Genomic DNA, 19,197 nt, shown 5'->3' with positions numbered 1-19,197 from the left:
GCAGTCAAAGAGCGATTGAAGTGACAATGCTGCTGAAGGAACTGCGTGAAGTTGACTTACGAGGAGCTGCAAGAGGCTGGACTGCAAGAGCAGTACCCCCGAAGAGGGCGGCAAGCTGAGTGACCTTCATGTCAAGCGTCGAGCTGGCGGCTGTGGTGAGATGGGATTGAAGAGTGCACCAGATGGGCAGAGGTGAGCAAGATGACCAGAGGAACAGGCCAGTTGCTGACGGAGGGGCGAGAAGGAGTGTGGTAAACGAGTGTAGGAAGTTGAATGCAGAAGAGAGATGATAAACACCGGGCGATGGACTTTATCGGGGAGGCACGAGTGCCAAGGGATGGGTGACCGCCGTGAGAAGCTTCGGGGGTGAGATTGGGAAGGTGCCCCCAGGTCATGACAGATTGATTCGGACAGCATGGGCAACAACACCGGAAGCCACCGAAGCGGATGAGACTACAGCTACGTCATGACAGGTCTTTCGCAACTCAAATTACAAGAGCAATTGCGGATAGGGAAGCTGCACTGTTGCATATGAGCGGACCTTCACCCCGATGCTGGGTAGGACTGGTGGCGAACGACCAAGTGCTGTTCAAACTCACATGTAAAGACCAGAAGGATCAGATGGAAGATGTAATTAGAAGAATGAGATTCTACATACATGCGGGTATACTGTAGCTTGTCATCTTGATGCTTTTAACCCAAAACGCCCGGATGTGCCAATCCGTGTATGGACACCCAAAAACCTAGCTCGGTGCCAGACGCTACTGACGTGTCGGCAAATACGCACCACCAGCAAGTACCAGGTTCATTCTAGTGAACTGCACCTTGTACACTGGACTATCCTTGGTCGGAAATACGCTGATCTGGTCTGCTGAGACACCGGTCTCCTTGCTGGCTTTCTTTCCTGTCACTGTGGTTCCACTCGCGCCCTTGGTCGTCATAGCACCGTCCGCCTTCGCAGCCACGCCATCGGCAGCCTTGTCACTGGTCTCTTGAAGCACATCCCAGACACGGACTGTCTTGTCCGCTCCGGCTGAGACGAGAACGCTCGATTCCACACTCCAGGAAAGCGACCAAATACCACCCTTGCCGTGTCCTCGCATGCGCTTCCGCCTTCGTCCAGTCTCAAGAGTCCAGAGAATGATGTTACCTGCATCGTCGGCGGAGGCAAGCGTCCTGCCGTCGGGAGAACATGCTATGGCGGTCACGTTGCCTGTGTGGCCCGTGAAGAGGCGTAGACAGTTACCACCAGCGATGTGCCACATGCGTACCGTGCGGTCGCAAGAACCAGTGAAGATGTAAAGGTTGTTGGGATGAAAAGTAACGCAGTCAACGTCATTGTCGTGACCAACATAGATGCGTAGAGGTTCAATGTGATCTGTTGACCACAAGCGTGCGGTGCGATCATTTGAACCAGTAAGGAAGTAGTGTCCATAAGGTCCCCATTGCAAATCCCAGACTGGATTGTCGTGTCCGCGATAGGCTACAAGACATGTATATGTGTCAAGCGACCAAAGCCGGACTGTTTTGTCCTCTGAACATGAAAGAAGGCATTCTGAATTTGTTGGCGGTCCGGATGGGTACGGGTTTGCTGTGGAAGGCGAGAAGGCCACTGCAGTGACTGGACCCGAGTGACCGACGAGCCGTCTTGAAGACGACGGTTGTGCGTCTGGGGCATCGTTTGGAGAGGTGAGTGGACTGCCGTCCATGGACCAGACCCGTATGTAAGACTCGTTCATACCGGCCGCGACAAGCTGATTGTCACCAGAGAAGTCGATACAGTTGATACTATCATCGGGTCAGCTACATTTTCTGAGACAGAATGACGAGTGAACTTACCTGTCGTAGGTGTTATGGAAGGTGTACATGGTGACGCTGACAGCTGGGCCAACGCCGCCTGTTCTGCCTTCCATCTTGTAGCGATCTCGGTGCTCGATGATCTTTTGAACCTCCATAGAGACGTCGCGCGCAAGAGAGGGCGGCAGAGGAACGAACTCACGTGAGGGACCGTCTTCTGTTGGCTCCTGTTTTATGCGCTGCTCGAACTCCTCTACTAAGCTTGGCTGTCCCGGTCTTGGCGCGCTTTTAGCATCCTCGTCCTGTAAAGCTGCGCGGACGTCTTCCTGCAGATCTGCCTCTTGTGGGTATGCGCCTAGCTGCAGCCTTATACGGGCAGCCTCAGCTTCCGGGTCATGGCGCGCAGTGAGGGGATGGCCTGGGGCGTGTCCTGGGATACCTTCGTCTTCTGCTGGAAGCTCGTCTTCGCCATGTCCACTTGCAAGGATTGCTGCTATACTCTTCTCGGCCGTGGCCGTTCGGTCGACGGTCACGATGTTCAGGTGTTCCCGGATTACGTCTATGATTGTCGAACCGCCGTCAAAATGCTTCGACTCGAGGAACTGAATGAGATTGAAGAAGGGCATTGTCGTCAACGTGATGCGGTATTTGTTGTCGATGTATAGCTTTGCGATGCGGCTCTCCTGCAAATGTGCTTGTAACCGGACCTGGCGGAGTGTTTTGATATCTTCGTCGTGGTCGCGCTCGAAAAGACCCTGATACGTCGCGAAGAAGGTCTCTGCATCCTTGGTGTAGAAGTCGCGCACCATGTCGAGGTACGAGTAGACGAAAACAGGCCACAGCAGCTTTCGCAACTCTGGCCTGTACAAATCCAGGTTGTCTTCGGTGTATTTGCGAAGGAGCTCGAATGCTTTTGTGTATCTCGCGCCGCCCGCTTCGGTGCTTTGCGCTACGAGGGATTGGCCGTTAGTCTGCGGTTCAGACTCTTTTCGAAGCATCGCCTCGGTGCGAACATATCCCTTTTTAGAGAGGTACTCCAGTACCTGGATGAATGTCAGTAACGGCTTTTTAAATCACGATCATCTACATGATGTCAAGCAGCAATCAATGCTTCAAGTGCGCAGTACCGAGGTGTGGCCACCGTTGTTGGTCGCATAACTCTTCCCGTACGCCGATGCGTTCATATTTGGCTGACTTTACGTAGCTGGGAGGGTAGGAATTAGAGCGCGCGGAGAGTGGAACCGTCGCAGCAGGAGAGTTCTGTCGTGGTAGGCGTAGCGAAAAAAGTGCGCGCGACTTGAAAACGGGATCGCGCAAGGCAGACGTGAGTATAAGTCGAGAATACGGCCAAGGACAGCTTTCTTTCACGAAACGCGACGGCTAGAGCCCGCGCGGACAATGCGCCTTCACCCGCCGCAATTGTGCAAACCCTGACAATAGCAAACACGACGGCAGTGAGAGAGAATATGTTGTACCTACAATCTGATTCAAGTTTTGCTGCGATTGCGGCCCCGAGGCACCTGGCGGCGGAGGTCCCCCTTGTGGAGGCATGGCGTTGTGTGGTGGTAAACCTGCGCTGGGCGGTCCATTTCCCACACTCATTTGCCTCACAGGCCCGGGCCCTTGAGGGGGCCCTGACATGGTTGTGGTGTTGTTCCTTCTCTTCTACGTCGGCAGGGAGCAGCTCCTTCACCTCGAGGCTGGGTGGAGACGGGTCGCAAGGTGCATGGAGGGCCGGAAACGTCTTCGGATGGCCGCTCCTTGGTCGCAAGTGGTATTGGAGCTGTTTTGACGCGTGGCGACTTTGGGTAGATGGGGATATCGCGTCTGAAGCTTGCCAGGACGTCACCGAGGCTTGCCGTGATGCGGAGTGAAAGTCGGAGGTGAGGTTCGATGCGCGCGGCCTGCCAAGCATGCGCCGGTGCGCGCCTGCATTGCGGGCCCTGAGCTTCCCCAGCTTCGACTCCAAGACACCAGGCACGCAGCACGTAACTGTCGCATTACTTTCTGACGAATGTGCTGTTGTCGCATACACTTCGACTGCAAATCCGTACATCTACCGATTGCTCTACCTCACTAAATCACCCTCCTGTCCACAATCGCCAAACACCCCGCCATGTCTACCGAAGCCAACCAACAAATCGCAAACGAGACGGACCAGCAGCAAGCCGGAGACGCCAAAGCATCTGAAGAGCCGAAAACCTACCGGGAAGTCGCCGCCGAACACATCGATACCCTCAACGAAATCAACCACCAAATACCCAAACTGCTCAAGTACTTCGCAACTGCCCTGAGCCAGCTCACCAACGACCCGATCCCCTTCCAACATGACGCCATGCAATGTACACCGGGTACCCTCGAAGCGCGCAAAGAAGCCTTTCGCATCAACGCCCTCTTCTGCGGAGCATCCTGCGAGGTAATAAGATCAGAGTTGGTCAAGCAGATCAACGCTCTCGAACGCTACAAGGTCATACCGAAAAGCCATCCCAAGTTTACCGTCAATCAGAGACAGGGGCAGGGGCAGGCCCAGAAAGGCAAGGAAAACGAGATTGAGGTCGTGGACCCGGAGAAGGAGGTCAAGAACGGAGGTTATGGCGAGTTTGACGTGGGTGTATTGAATGCGAGGGCCAGCTCGGGACAGGTGGGGACAGAGGATGTGTTAGACCGTGCGAAAGCGATTCTAGAGGAACTACAGAAGCGGACCGGAGGTGCAGTGGAAGATGCAGAGGAAATGATGATCGATGGGTGAGGGGATCGCGGTATACTGATATGCGACCAATCGAACCAAACAACCACGCACCACGCACGCGATGCACCGCGTCCTAGACAAGCCCAGACGATATATCCGACCCCATACGACGCAGCATATAGATGGGGACTCTCGGGGTGTACCTGGAAAATGAACGGCAGTCACAAGGGGCTGCAAAGCCGGAATGGAGCGCATCTGAACCTGGACAAACTCCACGTCACCCCTGCAAACACTCTTGAGATACAGCAGAGCGAGGGAATTCATGATAGACGCGCGGAATTCTTCATACCTACAAGCGGGCAGATGAACAAATCAAGTAATATTCGATACTTTTACACATAAATCTCGCCGGCCCAACACCAGGGCCTCAGGCTTCGCTACAATACTTCCGCTAGACAATTTTTTATAACAATCAGTGCTCTTTCTCGAGTGCCTTTTTCATGATACCAATATCCTCAGGTGTTGTTCGACAGCAACCTCCAATAAGACCAGCCCCAGCGTCGTTCCACTCCCGCGTCTTCTCAGCCAACGTCGAACCTTCCGTCCTCTTGCCTTCCCACTCCCTCGCCTTCGCATTCCATTGCTCACCAGAGTTGGGATACACCATCAAGGTCCCCCTCTTCACCAACGGCTTCAAAGTTTTCAGAGCAGCCAGCCCCAAATCGTCCGGCACACAGTTGAAGCCCAGGGCAACCACCTGTTCCACATCATCGAACAGTGCCGCGATCTCAGAGATGGGTGTGCCGTCGCTGATGTGAGAGCCATCTCGTAATGTGAAGCCAAACCAAGCTTCCGTGCTGGGAAATTCTGTGGTGAGCAGGTCCAGGAGAGCTTCGGTTTCGCCTTTGGATGGTATCGTCTCGATGCCTAGGATGTCGGCACCGGCAGACACGAGGGCTTGGATACGGCCGCGGTGGAAGTCCTTCATTTCGTCTTGAGGAATGGAATAGTCGCCTCGGTATTCTGAGCCATCTGAAAGGAATGCGCCATACGGGCCTACGCTCCCCGCTATGAACAATTTACTTCGAACATCCTCATTTGTCTCGGCGACATATTCGTCTCTTGCTTGCCGGGCTAGTTCCACGCTTTTGCTTACGACTTTCCTGGCTTCTTCTTCACTCAAGCCCAGGTGCTTGACTAGTCCCGGAATGGAGGCTTGGTAGGATGCTGTGATTGCTACATTTGCGCCTGCGCGGTAGTAGTCGAGATGTGTTTGTTTTATGAGGGCGGGCTGATCAAGCAGTATGGATGCGGACCACAATGCGCCGCTTATGTCTGCTCCCAAGGTCTCCAGGTATGTTGCTAGCGCGCCGTCCAGGACTATGGGGGAGCCTTTAGCGATGTGGGCGGATAATGGGTTTGGTGCGGGTGACGATGCCATTGTGGTTGTTGTGGAATTCTTTGTGCGTATCCAAGAGGTGAGAAGATGAAGTCAATCTTAGTAAATGGGAAGTTACTGGTTAGTAGTGTTGAAGCTGTGTGCTGAGATTTAGTCATAATCCGATGTGCGGAGTTTCGAGCGCCGATGCTCAGTGGGCATTCGACATCAGAAGGCCGTTCTACTTGGACGGTGAATGGCTTTACATCGTTTACAATACGATCCAAGTCAAACGCTATCAGCCAACATGGAGCAATCCAAGGAACTATGCCGCTGCCTGACTTGGTCGTTGATTGTGTAGAAGAGGAGGGTTGGGGGAAGGAACGAATCAGAGATTAGCGCTAACCCTAAATGTGGGTTCCGAGGTGCCCCTGCCGTCGCGTCGCGTGCATCCCTTCCACACGCGACGTGCGCAACACAGCTACCGCAGTAGAGGAGGTAAGCGCCTCCAGCTCGCATCTGTCAGTCTGCAGGCAATCGCTTTACAACGTTTACAACGTATTGCTCATCAGGTGTTATTGACCCAGCTCACCGCCCCAATCAAGGAAAGAACTGATCATCCTGGAGCCTACATTGACGCCAGATTTTCTCATTCGCTCGTTTCATCCCAGCATAGTCTTCAGACCTGTTCGAATTTCTTCCTCGTATGAGGTGTCAGCGTACTCCGAGTCTCGGCCAACAGTCTAATCATACCCGCTCGCTTCACCAGTCAAGCAATCATGGAGAGCTTTGACCCGTCATCGGGACTCGTCTTTAGGGAAAGTACGACGGCTTCTGTCCGTTCAATGGTACCCACATGGACAAGCCATTCTCGTGGTAGAAGGGTGGACCCATCGAGATACCGCCGGCAAGCTGGAGGATGCGATACCCTGCAAGCAATGGCACTCCGTGCTTGCGTCTGGAATGTTGACAATATGGAAGTTGAAGCTCTGCAATGGCTCGGATGGTCATATGCTAGCCGCTTATACGAACACATCAAGTACAACGACACACTGTCCTTCCGTACATGGAGTCTCTTCCAGAAAGCTTTTCCGGAAGACATCGATCGTCACTCTAGGTTCAGAGTCCAGGACAACCCTGGAGGTCTCCTACCCTCTGTCGTCGACCGATTGGCCAAGCTCGATGCCCGCACGCTGACTTTTCTGTGTATCCGGGTGTCCGATATAACAATTGACCAACTTGTTGCCCTTAACAAGATCGAGACGCTCGCAGTTCTCACATTAGAGGTTGGAAGAAGCCGGCAGAACGCAGTACTGTCACTTCAAATGATGCGCGACTGGGGACGAAGTGTTGGCGAAAGTGGTGCAATGAGGAGTCTGCGGGTACTTGTCATCAACAACTACATCAGGCTTCCGAAAAAACCGCTCTTGGAGTTCATCTCGTCCTTTCCGGGTCTAAAGCTAGTTGGAATCCACAGTCCACAGTTACCTGATCCCGCAGAGTGTGGGGAAGGCTGGGGCATACATTCAGCTTCGGCCCTTCTTAGCGAATGGAGTAGTTCCGGTCTAAGGAGAAATACCATCGTGCAGCAACTGTACGAAGCATCTTTTGTATCCTCTTCCGAAACATCACGAGACGCTACTACTGATGGCTGCAAGGCATACCGATCCCTCTCCTTTCAGTATGCTCAAGGGAGCAAGAGTTTACGAGATGACGACGTCGCGTGGTTCATACGGAAGCAACAAGCCGAGCGACCAAACAAGCGTGCTGGTGAATACAAACCTCCACCAGATGGCGGCAAAAGGAGGGTACGTAACGACAAAAAGGTCGATATGGGTTCGCTGCTGGGTAGTTTTGGTTGATCAAGGTACAAGCTAGAAACAATATGGCTGTTATCGGAGTAAGAGAAGGTGTTATCATACAGCCAGAGGACACTCGGTGTCTTTTTGGGTGTTCACGTTTGTAGAGAACGACGTTGTATACCACCAGGCTACCTCATGTCACACACGATCTACCGCCTGAGCTCTGTCACGCTTTCCGCTGCTGTTGAACCTGTCCCACCTTCATGTGAGATGAAATCATACCGGCTTGTTTGCGTATATCAGTAACTTCTTCCCTCAGAGTTCATGCGATCAGGAGCGAGATCTCTCTACGTTGTCGCTCACTTAGACCTAGTGGGTCAGTAGCTGCGTTTGCGTCGTGAAAGGAAACAAAGATTATGTCATAGCCGCGATCAAACTGTCTGCCTAAAGTCCTGGCGATATTGTATTGAGTTTGTACGCTTCACTTACAAATCCTTCCGTAACGATCCGCCCTTCGCACCGGTCACAGATTTGCAACCACGCAGATTTTTTCACAACAGCTAACCAAAGCAACGAGACCAACACACCCTTTTGCACTATGGATAATACACCAGAGAATGTACCGAAGCGCTCGGAGACAAGCCCCTCTACCTTGTTCGCTCAGCTCGGAGGCATACCTAGCGAGACATCAATTCCAGGAGGGTCTAAAGTAATGAGTTCCGAGTATGGCTCTGGGATCAACGCGCCAGCAGTTCAGCAGGTTCCTGGCAGCTTGTTCGGGCAGCACAGTACTAGTGGCTTATTTGGCGGTAAGGCCGCTGCTCAAGTCGCTGCTGCTCAAGCAACTGGGCAGCCGATTCCTGGCGGGCTGTTTGGTGGTGTAAACAGGAACCTATTCGACAAATTTACCGAGCCGCCACCGCCGAGTAGCGCAAATACTCGTCCACTCTTTGGGTTCGGTAGCTCATCTCATTCCAAGCCTGACACCGGAGGTGGACTCTTTGGCAATATAGGTCAGGCTAGCAACTCGCGCAAGGGAAGTCTGTTCGGACATGTAGCGGCCGTGGATAGTGAATCTGCTCGCGCCGATCAGCAGATGTTGAGGATACCGGACATTCGCGTCGTGGAAGATCAGGCAGTCAAGTAGGTACCTCCCCCCTTAATTCCTCATGTATAGAACTGACAACAGTAGCTTCGGATGTGACCTCCTCACCATCCACGTCGGCAAGGACGAGCGTGCGCGAACCTTCAGTATCCACTCTGACCTCCTCACTGCCCGGTCAACCTACTTCAAGGACTTCATTTCCAACGACGCTGACCAAAAGACATTTGATCTGCCTGAAATCAACCCTCGCGCGTTTGCTCTATACTTCCAGCTCGTCTATACCGGTCGCATTCCAAGTAAACCTAACGGCGCATCCGATACTGAACACGACGAGTACGCCCTTCTGTGCAAACTCTACACCATTGCCCACCTCGTCAAAGACGTCAAGGCCAAAGATTCTGCCCTAGATGCTATTCTCGTCAAGGCTACAGAGAGCGCTGAGATACCATCAAGCGAGCATGTGTGGATCGTCTACGCCGGCACTGAAGGGCCCTGCAAAGCTCGGAAGATGATGGTAGACTTCTACACTTACAAGGCTACCGGAGAATGGATGAGAGCGCAGGGAGAGGATGCCCAGGGACTAGGGTTTCCGCCAGAGTTCTGGAGTGAGCTGGCAATGAGCTTGGTGGACAAGAGGAGCCTGCCAGATCGACGGATGGCTGGCATGGACGCAAATGAATACCACGGACAGTGAGAAGGGATGTTAGATAGGCGGACAGATACACTCGCGTTGTTACATGTCGGATGGATAGCCTAGATTTACGAATGGTATTGAAGGGCATGCGAAAGAGATGGACGAGTAACAGCATGCGCGTGGCTCTCTGGCCTGCTAATAGCGAATGAGGTTTTGAACACACTTGTGAACATCCTGCTTGTCGTCGCTTATTACTTGTCTCGGGCTTCCTGCGTTCCAATGTATTCAGCGGATGACATCGCGGTATTGATCCAGGTGAGTCCGATCTCGATCTGAAACCAATGGGTTCATCCACACGCCAGTGGAAGCTTCGCGAAAGTCAGCGAGCCACTCCCAACATGCTCATGAGTCGTGGATGAGCCTTCTGCACTTTGACTAGTAATGATGCCCAAAGCCTCTTGATGGACTATGCGCTTTTGTTGAGGCGAGTCACAGTGCGCGTGCGCGTGCGTGATGAGATAGTGACACAAGATAAGGGAAACGTCATGTCGCGAAGATAGTCATGTCTTTGACCAGTAACCAGAACGCGGGATTTGCGGCAACGCAGCTGAGCATTTCACACGTGGACAAGCGAATGCGAGGAGTGGTGAATGAAGGATGTCCCTAGGACACTCAGCAGCGCTGATGCTGTTTCGGGCCTTGTGCCTTGGCAGCGGGGCTTAGACCGCCTGCGGGCTCCCCCAGATGGTGGTCCCAGTCCCCTCGCCACCCTTCCCTTGGCCGATTAATACCCTCCACGCTCCACCCAACTGCTTGCGACCTTCCTCACACAACCGCACTCTCCACTTCCCCGCGACAAGACAACCGCCTGCCCTACCGCACCCTTTCAGCACCCGCAGAGCGCCACCAGTCGATTTCATGACCACGGACATCCAGAATCTCAAGTCCTTCGATCCGTTCGCGGAGGCTGATGATGCTGGAGGAGAAGTAAAGTCCACTCAGCAGAACTACATCCATATTCGTATTCAGCGTACGTATGCCCTCTGTCTTCTTTCTCCCCGAAATTCGCATGTGTGCGACATCGGCGCGCCGTCCCTTCCCCTCTTTCCCCATGTTTCAAGAAATCGCGCAAGGCTGACGTCAACCCCCAATAGAGCGTAATGGTCGTAAGACCCTGACCACCGTCCAAGGACTGCCCAAGAAGTTCGACCAGAAGAAGATTCTCAAAGTCATCAAGAAGAAGTTTGCCTGCAATGGCACCGTCGTCGCAGACACCGAGATGGGAGAGGTGATCCAGTTGCAGGGAGACCAGCGCAAGGATGTTCAAGACTTCTTGACCGACAAGAAGGAGGGCCTGGGCCTTGATGGCAAGACCATCAAGGTCCACGGTTTCTAAACCCACAAGCACGTGGATGCGATGCGCACCGCCGCTCCGACCGCCGAAGCCGAACGACCGCTCCAAGGTCGTGCCAACAACACGGCGGAGGAAGAGCAAGCCGGCATGTCGCACTTGTGTGGCTCACACGCGACAGTGCTGAGATGCGGTGCGCACGAGCAGATACCCCACGTTCGAGGAGGATAACGATTTTCCTATCTCCATCTCTTTGAAGGAATCGGATACGACGTTTGAAGTTTCGCAGGCTGAAGTATCAGCGCTGCAGGATACTGAGGGAGAGACCAAAGCGGTAGTTTCAGAAGATACATGCAATCAAAGATTTCTTTACTACGATCATTTCAAGTGACGACGTTATCTCCAGGGTATCCAACCATTACTGTGCCATGCCATCCCTTACTCCACATCTTCATCTTCAACCTCTCTGATAGTCTCATCTTTCTTAGGTGCCTTGGCCTCTTGTTTCCGGTACAAGCTGGCGAGCTCCTCCGCCTCAGTAGCCTCTTCGATGCTCTTATCTTCTCTGACTTTCAGGAACCTGGGAAACCTAGTGCTCAACCCCCTATCCTCATTGACCAGCCCAATCGCAGCCGTGTACGTCGGACTCAACGTCAGATCCGCAAAAGCTACCTCCCACACCTCTTGCGGCTCAAACCAAACAGCGGGCGTTCCCGCCCCACCATTGTACTCCACGTAATGGGGTTTCCCTGCTAGTATGGTTGTGGAATCAGGGTCGTCTGGATCGTACTTTGCACGGTTCGCTTTGTAAAACGCGTCCGTGAAGCCGGACATGCATTTTGTGACTGCTTCCAGTTGTCCGGTTTCCGCGTTGCGGATGGCGAGAAGAATAGGTGACCACCATGCTGCCTTGCGACCAGAGCCATGGAAGGCGGCAATGGGGATCAGGTCGAGGGTTTCGGAGGTGGTGCTGTAATCTTTCTTTACTTTGAGCCAGCTGTCTAGGCGTTTGTCTGGTTCGTAGGTTGAGAGGAGGGCTTTGCGGCGGCCGGATGTCTTTGGTTCGTCTTTCTCGGTCTCACTGGACTTTGCCTTTGTTTTCGACTTCGTGGGCTTTTTCTTCTTCGGTGTTGGTGGGAGGGAAGGCGTCTTTTCGATGGCTTCGTCGGTTTCCGCGAGGAGGTCGGGGTTGGGTAGATTGTCTAAGATCTTGACCATTATGCCTTCGCATTTGATGTCCAGGGCGCTTTGGAAGAAGGATTGGACTGCTTCTACATCGGCAGATGTAGCGTCTAGACTCTTGACCCAAGTGAAATGGTGCGGTATCTCAACAAACAGACTTTTCAGTAGCGATCGCCGCTCTCTGAAAGGCCTGTTGAGCAGCTCCTCGCCGTTCAAGTACATTAGGTCGAATGCAAAGAGACAAACGTCGATTGTCACCGCGCCGATAACCACATCTTTTCTCGCACGATTCGCAAGTGTCTGGAACGTCTTGAGATCTCCACTCTCGCGGTCAACAGCAACCACCTCGCCTTCGAGGATGAAACTTGAGACTCCCTCGCCACGTATCTTGGGCACCAGTGCTACTAAATCAGGATACTTGTCGGTCATCACTTCCAGATGGCGCGAGAAGATCGTGACTTTGCCCTTGTCGTCGCAATGCACCTGTGCTCTTTGGCCATCGTACTTGTACTCGCAGGCGAAGTCTCGTCCTTGTAGTTTGGTGAGCATCTCGCCCATGTCGCGCGTAATGCTTCCCAACATGGGCCTGAGTGGGATATGTAGCGACAGCCCACAGCGTACTAGTAGTTCGTCGCAGACACCGATCTCGAGAAGTACGGGTATAAGGTCATTATAGTTCGGTCGTCGAGCGAAACATGCCTTCACGATCTCCTCATTCCTGCTGTAGATCTCCGCGAGCTCCTCCTTCTTCAGTTTTGCCAGGTCCTTCCTATCACGGATCTCGAATTCGGCACCTGACGGTTTCGACAGCATAAAGGCCCGTGACAGCGCGATGAGCATTGTGGTTTTGACAGCTCCAATCCGCAGGTGTTGCACAAGCGTGCGTACGATGTATCGACTCTCCTCAGCACCTCGCGCATCTTGTACCAGTCTCTCAACAATCCTCTGCTTATTCTCTACGCTGCCATGGCCTTTGCTGTTCGCAATCTTGACTAGCGAGTCGAAGACGCTCCTGATCGTCAGAGGCTTCGGTTTACGCAGGGTAAAGCTCTGCTTCTTCTTTGCCTCGAATGCTACATCTCCAGCGTCGCCATATTTGGCGTTCAACACTTTCAAGCCTGCATTGTCCAGTCCGCAAACTTTCTTAAGCGCTTTCGAGATCGCGGAACCTCCCAACCCAAGTTCCAGATCGATGTACGGAGGCGATATTGCGTTCGTCGCGAGCCAGACAGCTGGAAGTAAGCTGCTAGGATCGCTTTCGATGATCGTCCGAATAAGGTTGACCAGAGTGTCAACAATCTTGATGCGACTCGTCGTACTGTTGACCAAGATGAAACATCTTGTCAACAGCGCGTATGTCGCGTGCCCTCCGTCGACCACCCAATGCTTTTGTAACTCTGGTATGTATTCCGAAGGCTCGAATTCGAGAGGGCTCTGGTCGAATGGTATGTTCGCTGTGATCACGTCTTCTTCGGATGCGGTCGACTGAAGAGACAGCGTATTCTTCTTCTGGGTAGGTTCTTCCGATGGCGTGTTTGCTAGAGCCGGTTCGCGCGTTGGCAATGTTGACACCCCGACCTGCCCATCTGCATCTTGCGCTGTATCCTTCGTGTTGGCCTTCTGGGGCTCTTCGTACAGCTCATTTGAGCTCACCGGTTCCTGATTTTGCGCCTGCTGTTGATCTTCCTTGTCCCATTGCTCCTGAAGTTTGCGCGCGAGCTCCTCGTCTGTTAGCCCTGTGTTGTCTTCCTCCACAGGCGGCTCGCTCGGGCCTGCGTTCGTCGGCGCATCTTTGGCTGTTGCTTTAGCCGTCTGCTTCGCGAAAAAGTAGTCTAAACTTCGTACCGGCTTTCCGGAGCCATCGTTCTTCTTCCGTCGTTTGGAAGGGCTGTTCATGACGTGGAGGCTGGTTTGAGCGACATAGCCATTAGCAAAGCGGGTGGCATAGGGGAGTGTGGTACGTCATGACGCGGGCGCTTGGACCCAGCCAAACTCCATCTCACGTGCACACGCGTCGATAGACAACTTGGAAGGCTTCCTCAAACATCCTCAGATTGATCTCATTTGTTCCGCCACACTCACATCGTACCACAAGGCTCTGACAAGCACACCATCCAGCGTAGACAAAATTTTGAGATCGTCGAAATGACCATGCGCTCCAAGCACATCAAAGACCGCCGACCATCTACGCTAGGAATAGGACCGCACCGGGACTCAAGCTCATCTCAGGTGAAGATGGATCGGCCTCTGAACCCTATCACGCCATGACCCTGACGACGAGGTCGAACTGGATCCAACTCACACTCTTCTCCTCTCGAACTTCCGATAACCAGCCATCCCCTCCAAGGTTCCATATTGTCCTAGTCATAGTAATCAAGGTCGACAATTTCCGTCTCAGGCATGAGCTTCTCCGGTCGCTCGACTGGACGCTCGACCGGTCGCATACGCTTGTTATTCCGGCTGTAGTAGCCATCGCCGCGAGGACCGGATGGAGGTCGACCTTCTGCGCCCGGTGCGTCGCTCCAGCTTCGCAGAAGTCCCTGGGTATCATCGTTAGGACCGCGGATGCGGTTGTCATGTGCCATGTCCCACAACACAAACTTTCCGGTTTCCACATCGGTATATCCCTGTTGGCCTCGTATCTGAGAACCTACAGCGTACTTCACTACACGCCCAAGTTAGTAACGCATCAGGGGTGTTGAGGTTGTCGACAGCGATGAGGATGAGGATGAGGATGTTGAGGTAGAAGGGGACGTACAGAAGAGCTTGGCCGTGTCCTTCTGAAGACCGTCTACGAGAGTACGGACAGCCACGACAGGACACGAGCTCAGTTCGGTGCGCAAAAGCTTCGTTTGGCAATCGTGGTTGCAGGTCAAGATAGCCGCGAACTTTTTAGTGTCCTCGTCCTCGCAGATCACGATGTCTAGTGTTGCGTTAGCCTCAGCGTCGAGAAATGAGACTGGACTCTATTCTTGCCATAGAACCTGCCTCTCTCGCTACCGTAAAGAAGGCGACAATTGCCGAGGCAAACTTCCTTGAGGTTTTGGACCTTGTCGAGCTGACGTTGTTAGCCAATTTGAATGCTGTGTCGAACAACTTAAATACCTTTTCGGTGCTCTCCAACCATGACTCTTCGGTGATGTTCATCGCTGATGTCTGACGTACTAGCTCGCCATCTTCTATATCATTGTGCGAATGCATGGGGACGGGCATGATGATCACTCCGATGTTGGCACCGGGATGATAGAGCTATTGTTGAAAAGATTTCGATAGGTTGAGGCCGAAGACTGTCGTAAAGGAGCGTCGACGGTTCGTCCAAGTCGAAGGTGGAAGGCCGAAGGTCAAATGCTGCGTGGGGTGTTGATAGGGAGTTGGTGATAGTGAGATGGTCAAGAGTGAGAGGAAGAAGCGAATTGAAGGTTTATATGGCCGACTGGTGTCAGCAGCTCATGCCCAATACACGCTGTCAAACAGGTAAAGGCGCTACTCTCCGCGGCATCTCAGGGTAAGAGAGCGGCATGAGGTCCAACGGCAAGACACCTGACCACAGTGAGTCCACGAGCTCGACCTTGGGCACGCGGTGGTAGATGCTTACCACAGACTTGGGTGTCCATACGGTAGAATGACGGCATCTATGGGGAACGGTGTTGAAGCGCTTCCAAAAGCGTCTTGTCAGGATAGATGGCGTTTGCAGAGGTGTCGAAGACCCATCGCTAATACGACCTGATGTAGCGCCGCAACAAGGTGCCGCCAATCAGCGAGAAGTCGTACAATCTCTCTGCTCATTGTTGGATCTTCCCCCCATGTCACTCGGAGAGTACTCGGTGGTGGCATGACTAATTGATGGTACCCATTCATAGATTGCAGTGATTGCAAGGCAAACGACTTGATCGTACTTTCATGCTTGAAACAATTGGCTTTGGGGTCAGAGGTTGATCCTATTCCCATACACTAGGAAGAAGCTTGCTCGTGAGCCCATACTCCTTCATCAAGCCCTTTAAATTCACCTCTTTAAAGCAAACTCATCTTCCTCAAGTACCTCGAAATTATCCACGGTGCCCATCTGTGCCCCCTCGAAGAACCATCCGTTGACTACACCCGCTCTTCTTGCTGCCTTACTGTTAGTTTCACAGAGATATTTCGTTATTAATTCACCCGATATCGTACAGGTTGAACACGACACCAATACTCCTAGCAGAGTTGACAATTTCTCGATCGCATCATTGACGTCCTGTCCACGACATGTTCTCAAGATCGTCCCCTTCTCGAGAACGCCGCCTATTCGGCGTTCATAGCGTACAAGACGAGCTTCTGCGGACGTATGATCGAAGTGTACCCCGGAATATAGGTAGCGATGGAATTTGTGGAGCCGCTGGTCTCTACGTCCAGGAACTATATTCGTAAGAACAGAGTAATAGGCATCGCCCCAGAGGTAGTGGGCACGTTCTTTGATCTGCTCGTACAACGGCATGACTGCGCTGGGACCAAGCTGAGAACCCGGTGTCGGCATGAGAGAAGAAGAGGTACTCTGCGCGGAACTTGTGTCAGGCTGAACTGGCTGCGAAAGTCTTGATGGTTGCGTGGTTGCAGGCTGAGCGAATTTACCCCTGGCGTCGTTATTACGGCCAGTGTTGGTAGGATTATCTGGATCTTATCAGCGGCAGTCAGAAGCCTTCACTACGCAGACCCCTAATCCGAAATTCATATATCCGCGGCTCCTAGATAGAGCCCGCACTCGGTTTAGGGACTTCTCTCAAGGATCTTTCGATTGTGTTTGTAGCACAAGCATTCGATCCGGATGGCTTGCTTACCTGGACGCCGTGGAGAACTCGTGTTTCTGTTGTTGCTGAACAGGTTTCTGACGACAACTTTGATCGAACGTGTGTTGTTTTGAGCCATCGTAGCCGTATGTACAGCTGTGTTTTAGATGCTGGTTCGGTAGGTATATTGGCCACGCAAGTGCGTCGATGAAAGTGTACTTATTAACGATGTGGACGATACTGACGAACGGATGTACACTTGATAGCGGTAATGACATGCGATGTTGACTGATCTGTGTACATTGTGAGTGATCGTGCCTTCGCACTAGCGCGCGATTCCGTCCTTGATAGAAGTGACGGTGCGAACACCTGGGTAGTCTTGCAAAGTCGGATAGGCGCGTGCGAGCATTTGGCAGTAACACTCTTATGAACGCCCAAGGATGGCATTGAAAAGAACGAGCTACCAACTGTGCGATGACCCATATTTTACGACCGTTCTTGTATAGCTTCCTCTTTCCACTATCGAGAGTGAAGGCTACCATTTGTTGGATCGTGGTCAATGCTCTCCACACAGCGGTGAACAGTACGAGACTGAACACCAGGCCCCTTGGTAAACACGAACTCTTATCTTCAGGGCAGTGTGTGAATTATCAGGTGAACACCGCACCTGTCAGCGAAGCAAGACACTGGGCTTGTTCAAACCATCCATGGATACATTTCATTTGCGTTGCATGCCTGTCAGGCTCAATGTAGATGTGACATGCCATCTGCCGCAAGGTCCATCGAACGAAACTCTGATGGACATTTGCGAGGAGCAAAGATCCGAAGAGATAGATATTGCAATGCGAGGTGGAAAGCCAAGAGGTTGTGCAGATGCGATTAGAAAGCGTTGCCAGCGCACGGACACAATTTCGCAGCCGGTGGAGCACCTGGGCATGCAGACTTGCTCACATACCGTCAGCCAGCAATTTCGGGCCACATACACTGCCTGCAATGCTATAGAGATATAACTTATTCTATACATCATCCATACGATCGCTACGCTCTATCCGCAAGACACGAGGCGCCGAACCGTCGAATCGTCCCCAACCCGCATAACCCCCGCGACGCGCTTTGCACGAGCAATGACGAACAGAGGCGCCCTTCGGACTGGAGTCGCACCGATAGCCGCTTTTAAAACACTCTGCGAAAGAAGATGAATCGGACAAGAATGCGCATGGCCACGTTCTCTGTCGCCTCAATATCCGGGGGCACTGTGTTGAAATGATGAAGGCCCTTCGACTTGTCTCTTCGGAACAGAGTTATGCATGTGTACCAGTGGACCCTCGGTGTTCTCAGTATACGATGCATCCGATTAGGCTTTTCGGCGTACCGGCGGCGTAGGTGCGGTTGAGTTGACCTGTGGTATTGGAGCACAAACAATCCGACCGTACTCCTCTCGAGGTAACACAACCTGCGAATCTGGGTAGGCAATACCAGTACAATCACATGCTAATGTGAGCTGGAAAATGTGCCAGGTGAAGCTGCGGACTTTGTCCTTTGCATATGTGACTGTGTCCTGTAAGGCACCCGGCGGAGTGTATTGGGCATATCCAGTCAGTGGTGGGGTACTTGGAGCTACTTCGCTCCGCGGCGCAGGTTTCATGTATCTGAACTGCAGATGAAATAAGGTGGTCTTTTGGTAAGTCGCATCTTGTGCGCTTCAAGTCAAGTCGTACCAACACTATCATTGCAATTGTTTCCGGCCTACGTTGCCATTTCCTTTCACCATCATCGCGGTCTTGAAGACAACGATCGACTATCAGTCTCAAAGGGCCCCAGGCTTGGATCCCCTCCAGTGTCCATATGCACCCACGGAGGTTCGTCTTGCCATTTCCTCTTGTATCCTGTCTCTATCCGGTGCTTGATTTCTTGAAATTTCTCGTACTGCTCGCGACTTTCGAAGCGTTCCGGGTAATTCCAATCTACTAGGCACCTATTGATGTCTATCAGAGCTGCATCAGCCTTTTTCATCTTCTCATTCAATAGCCTCCGTTGAAACACTGTGTTGTTTCTCTTTTCCCATATTTGAATGTCAAGCGCATATCGTTGCCTGATAAGGTCTCTAAGGGCTCGGATTTCTTCAGGAGTGACGCGTGGCTTTGGCGGTGCGGGTTTCGAGGGCCTTATTGTGGTCGGACGCTGTAACGCGGGTTTTGCTAGTGGCAACGGGGAAGATGCACCCTTTTCAATGGTCGGAGGTGCTGGTACATTGACTCGTGGTCTGGGTGCATTGACTGGCTCCCGTTTCGGTTTCACGACGGCTCTGAAGCTATCTCGTAACCCCATCTCCGAAGCCTTTGCTGTACTTGTCAAAAAATCTTTCGGCCAATCAACAGGCCTAGCCAATACGTACCACTTCCGTTGAAACAGCCCAAGCGCCTTCCTGATCTCTGATCTGATCACGTCCAACAAGTGGCTCTAGTCAAAATCAATGCTTCAAGCTTGAAAAGCTACGGT

The 19,197-nt window shown here is 52.6% G+C and overlaps 8 protein-coding genes across 8 annotated transcripts; 4 read left to right on the top strand and 4 right to left on the bottom strand.

Moving 5' to 3' along the window:
- Positions 1-761: 761 nt before the first annotated feature.
- J4E88_001448 (uncharacterized protein) lies at positions 762-3,348 on the bottom strand (the record flags this gene model as incomplete). Its single annotated transcript, XM_049395117.1, has 3 exons — positions 762-1,788; positions 1,840-2,840; positions 3,277-3,348. The coding sequence occupies 3 exons, from the start codon at positions 3,346-3,348 to the stop codon at positions 762-764; spliced, it is 2,100 nt and encodes a 699-aa protein (XP_049258981.1).
- Positions 3,349-3,913: 565 nt separating this feature from the next.
- On the top strand, positions 3,914-4,546 carry J4E88_001447 (uncharacterized protein; the record flags this gene model as incomplete). Its single annotated transcript, XM_049395116.1, has 1 exon — positions 3,914-4,546. The coding sequence occupies one exon, from the start codon at positions 3,914-3,916 to the stop codon at positions 4,544-4,546; it is 633 nt and encodes a 210-aa protein (XP_049258980.1).
- A 412-nt stretch (positions 4,547-4,958) lies between these two features.
- On the bottom strand, positions 4,959-5,927 carry J4E88_001446 (uncharacterized protein; the record flags this gene model as incomplete). Its single annotated transcript, XM_049395115.1, has 1 exon — positions 4,959-5,927. One exon carries the CDS (start codon positions 5,925-5,927, stop codon positions 4,959-4,961), a length of 969 nt encoding a protein of 322 aa, XP_049258979.1.
- Positions 5,928-6,643: 716 nt separating this feature from the next.
- On the top strand, positions 6,644-7,726 carry J4E88_001445 (uncharacterized protein; the record flags this gene model as incomplete). The annotated part of the gene is made up of 1 exon (XM_049395114.1): positions 6,644-7,726. The coding sequence occupies one exon, from the start codon at positions 6,644-6,646 to the stop codon at positions 7,724-7,726; it is 1,083 nt and encodes a 360-aa protein (XP_049258978.1).
- Positions 7,727-8,264: 538 nt separating this feature from the next.
- J4E88_001444 (uncharacterized protein) lies at positions 8,265-9,465 on the top strand (the record flags this gene model as incomplete). The annotated part of the gene is made up of 2 exons (XM_049395113.1): positions 8,265-8,809; positions 8,859-9,465. 2 exons carry the CDS (start codon positions 8,265-8,267, stop codon positions 9,463-9,465), a joined length of 1,152 nt encoding a protein of 383 aa, XP_049258977.1.
- An 858-nt stretch (positions 9,466-10,323) lies between these two features.
- On the top strand, positions 10,324-10,801 carry SUI1 (Eukaryotic translation initiation factor eIF-1; the record flags this gene model as incomplete). Its single annotated transcript, XM_049395112.1, has 2 exons — positions 10,324-10,435; positions 10,560-10,801. 2 exons carry the CDS (start codon positions 10,324-10,326, stop codon positions 10,799-10,801), a joined length of 354 nt encoding a protein of 117 aa, XP_049258976.1.
- A 393-nt stretch (positions 10,802-11,194) lies between these two features.
- Positions 11,195-13,834, bottom strand: J4E88_001442 (uncharacterized protein; the record flags this gene model as incomplete). Its single annotated transcript, XM_049395111.1, has 1 exon — positions 11,195-13,834. One exon carries the CDS (start codon positions 13,832-13,834, stop codon positions 11,195-11,197), a length of 2,640 nt encoding a protein of 879 aa, XP_049258975.1.
- A 464-nt stretch (positions 13,835-14,298) lies between these two features.
- J4E88_001441 (uncharacterized protein) lies at positions 14,299-14,628 on the bottom strand (the record flags this gene model as incomplete). Its single annotated transcript, XM_049395110.1, has 2 exons — positions 14,299-14,588; positions 14,625-14,628. The coding sequence occupies 2 exons, from the start codon at positions 14,626-14,628 to the stop codon at positions 14,299-14,301; spliced, it is 294 nt and encodes a 97-aa protein (XP_049258974.1).
- Positions 14,629-19,197: the final 4,569 nt, after the last annotated feature.

This window comes from Alternaria novae-zelandiae, assembly GCF_023758075.1.
Source record: "Alternaria novae-zelandiae strain BMP 2774 chromosome Unknown scaffold_2, whole genome shotgun sequence".
Classification (NCBI taxonomy): domain Eukaryota; kingdom Fungi; phylum Ascomycota; class Dothideomycetes; order Pleosporales; family Pleosporaceae; genus Alternaria; species Alternaria novae-zelandiae.
This window is presented reverse-complemented; position numbering and strand designations above follow the sequence as displayed.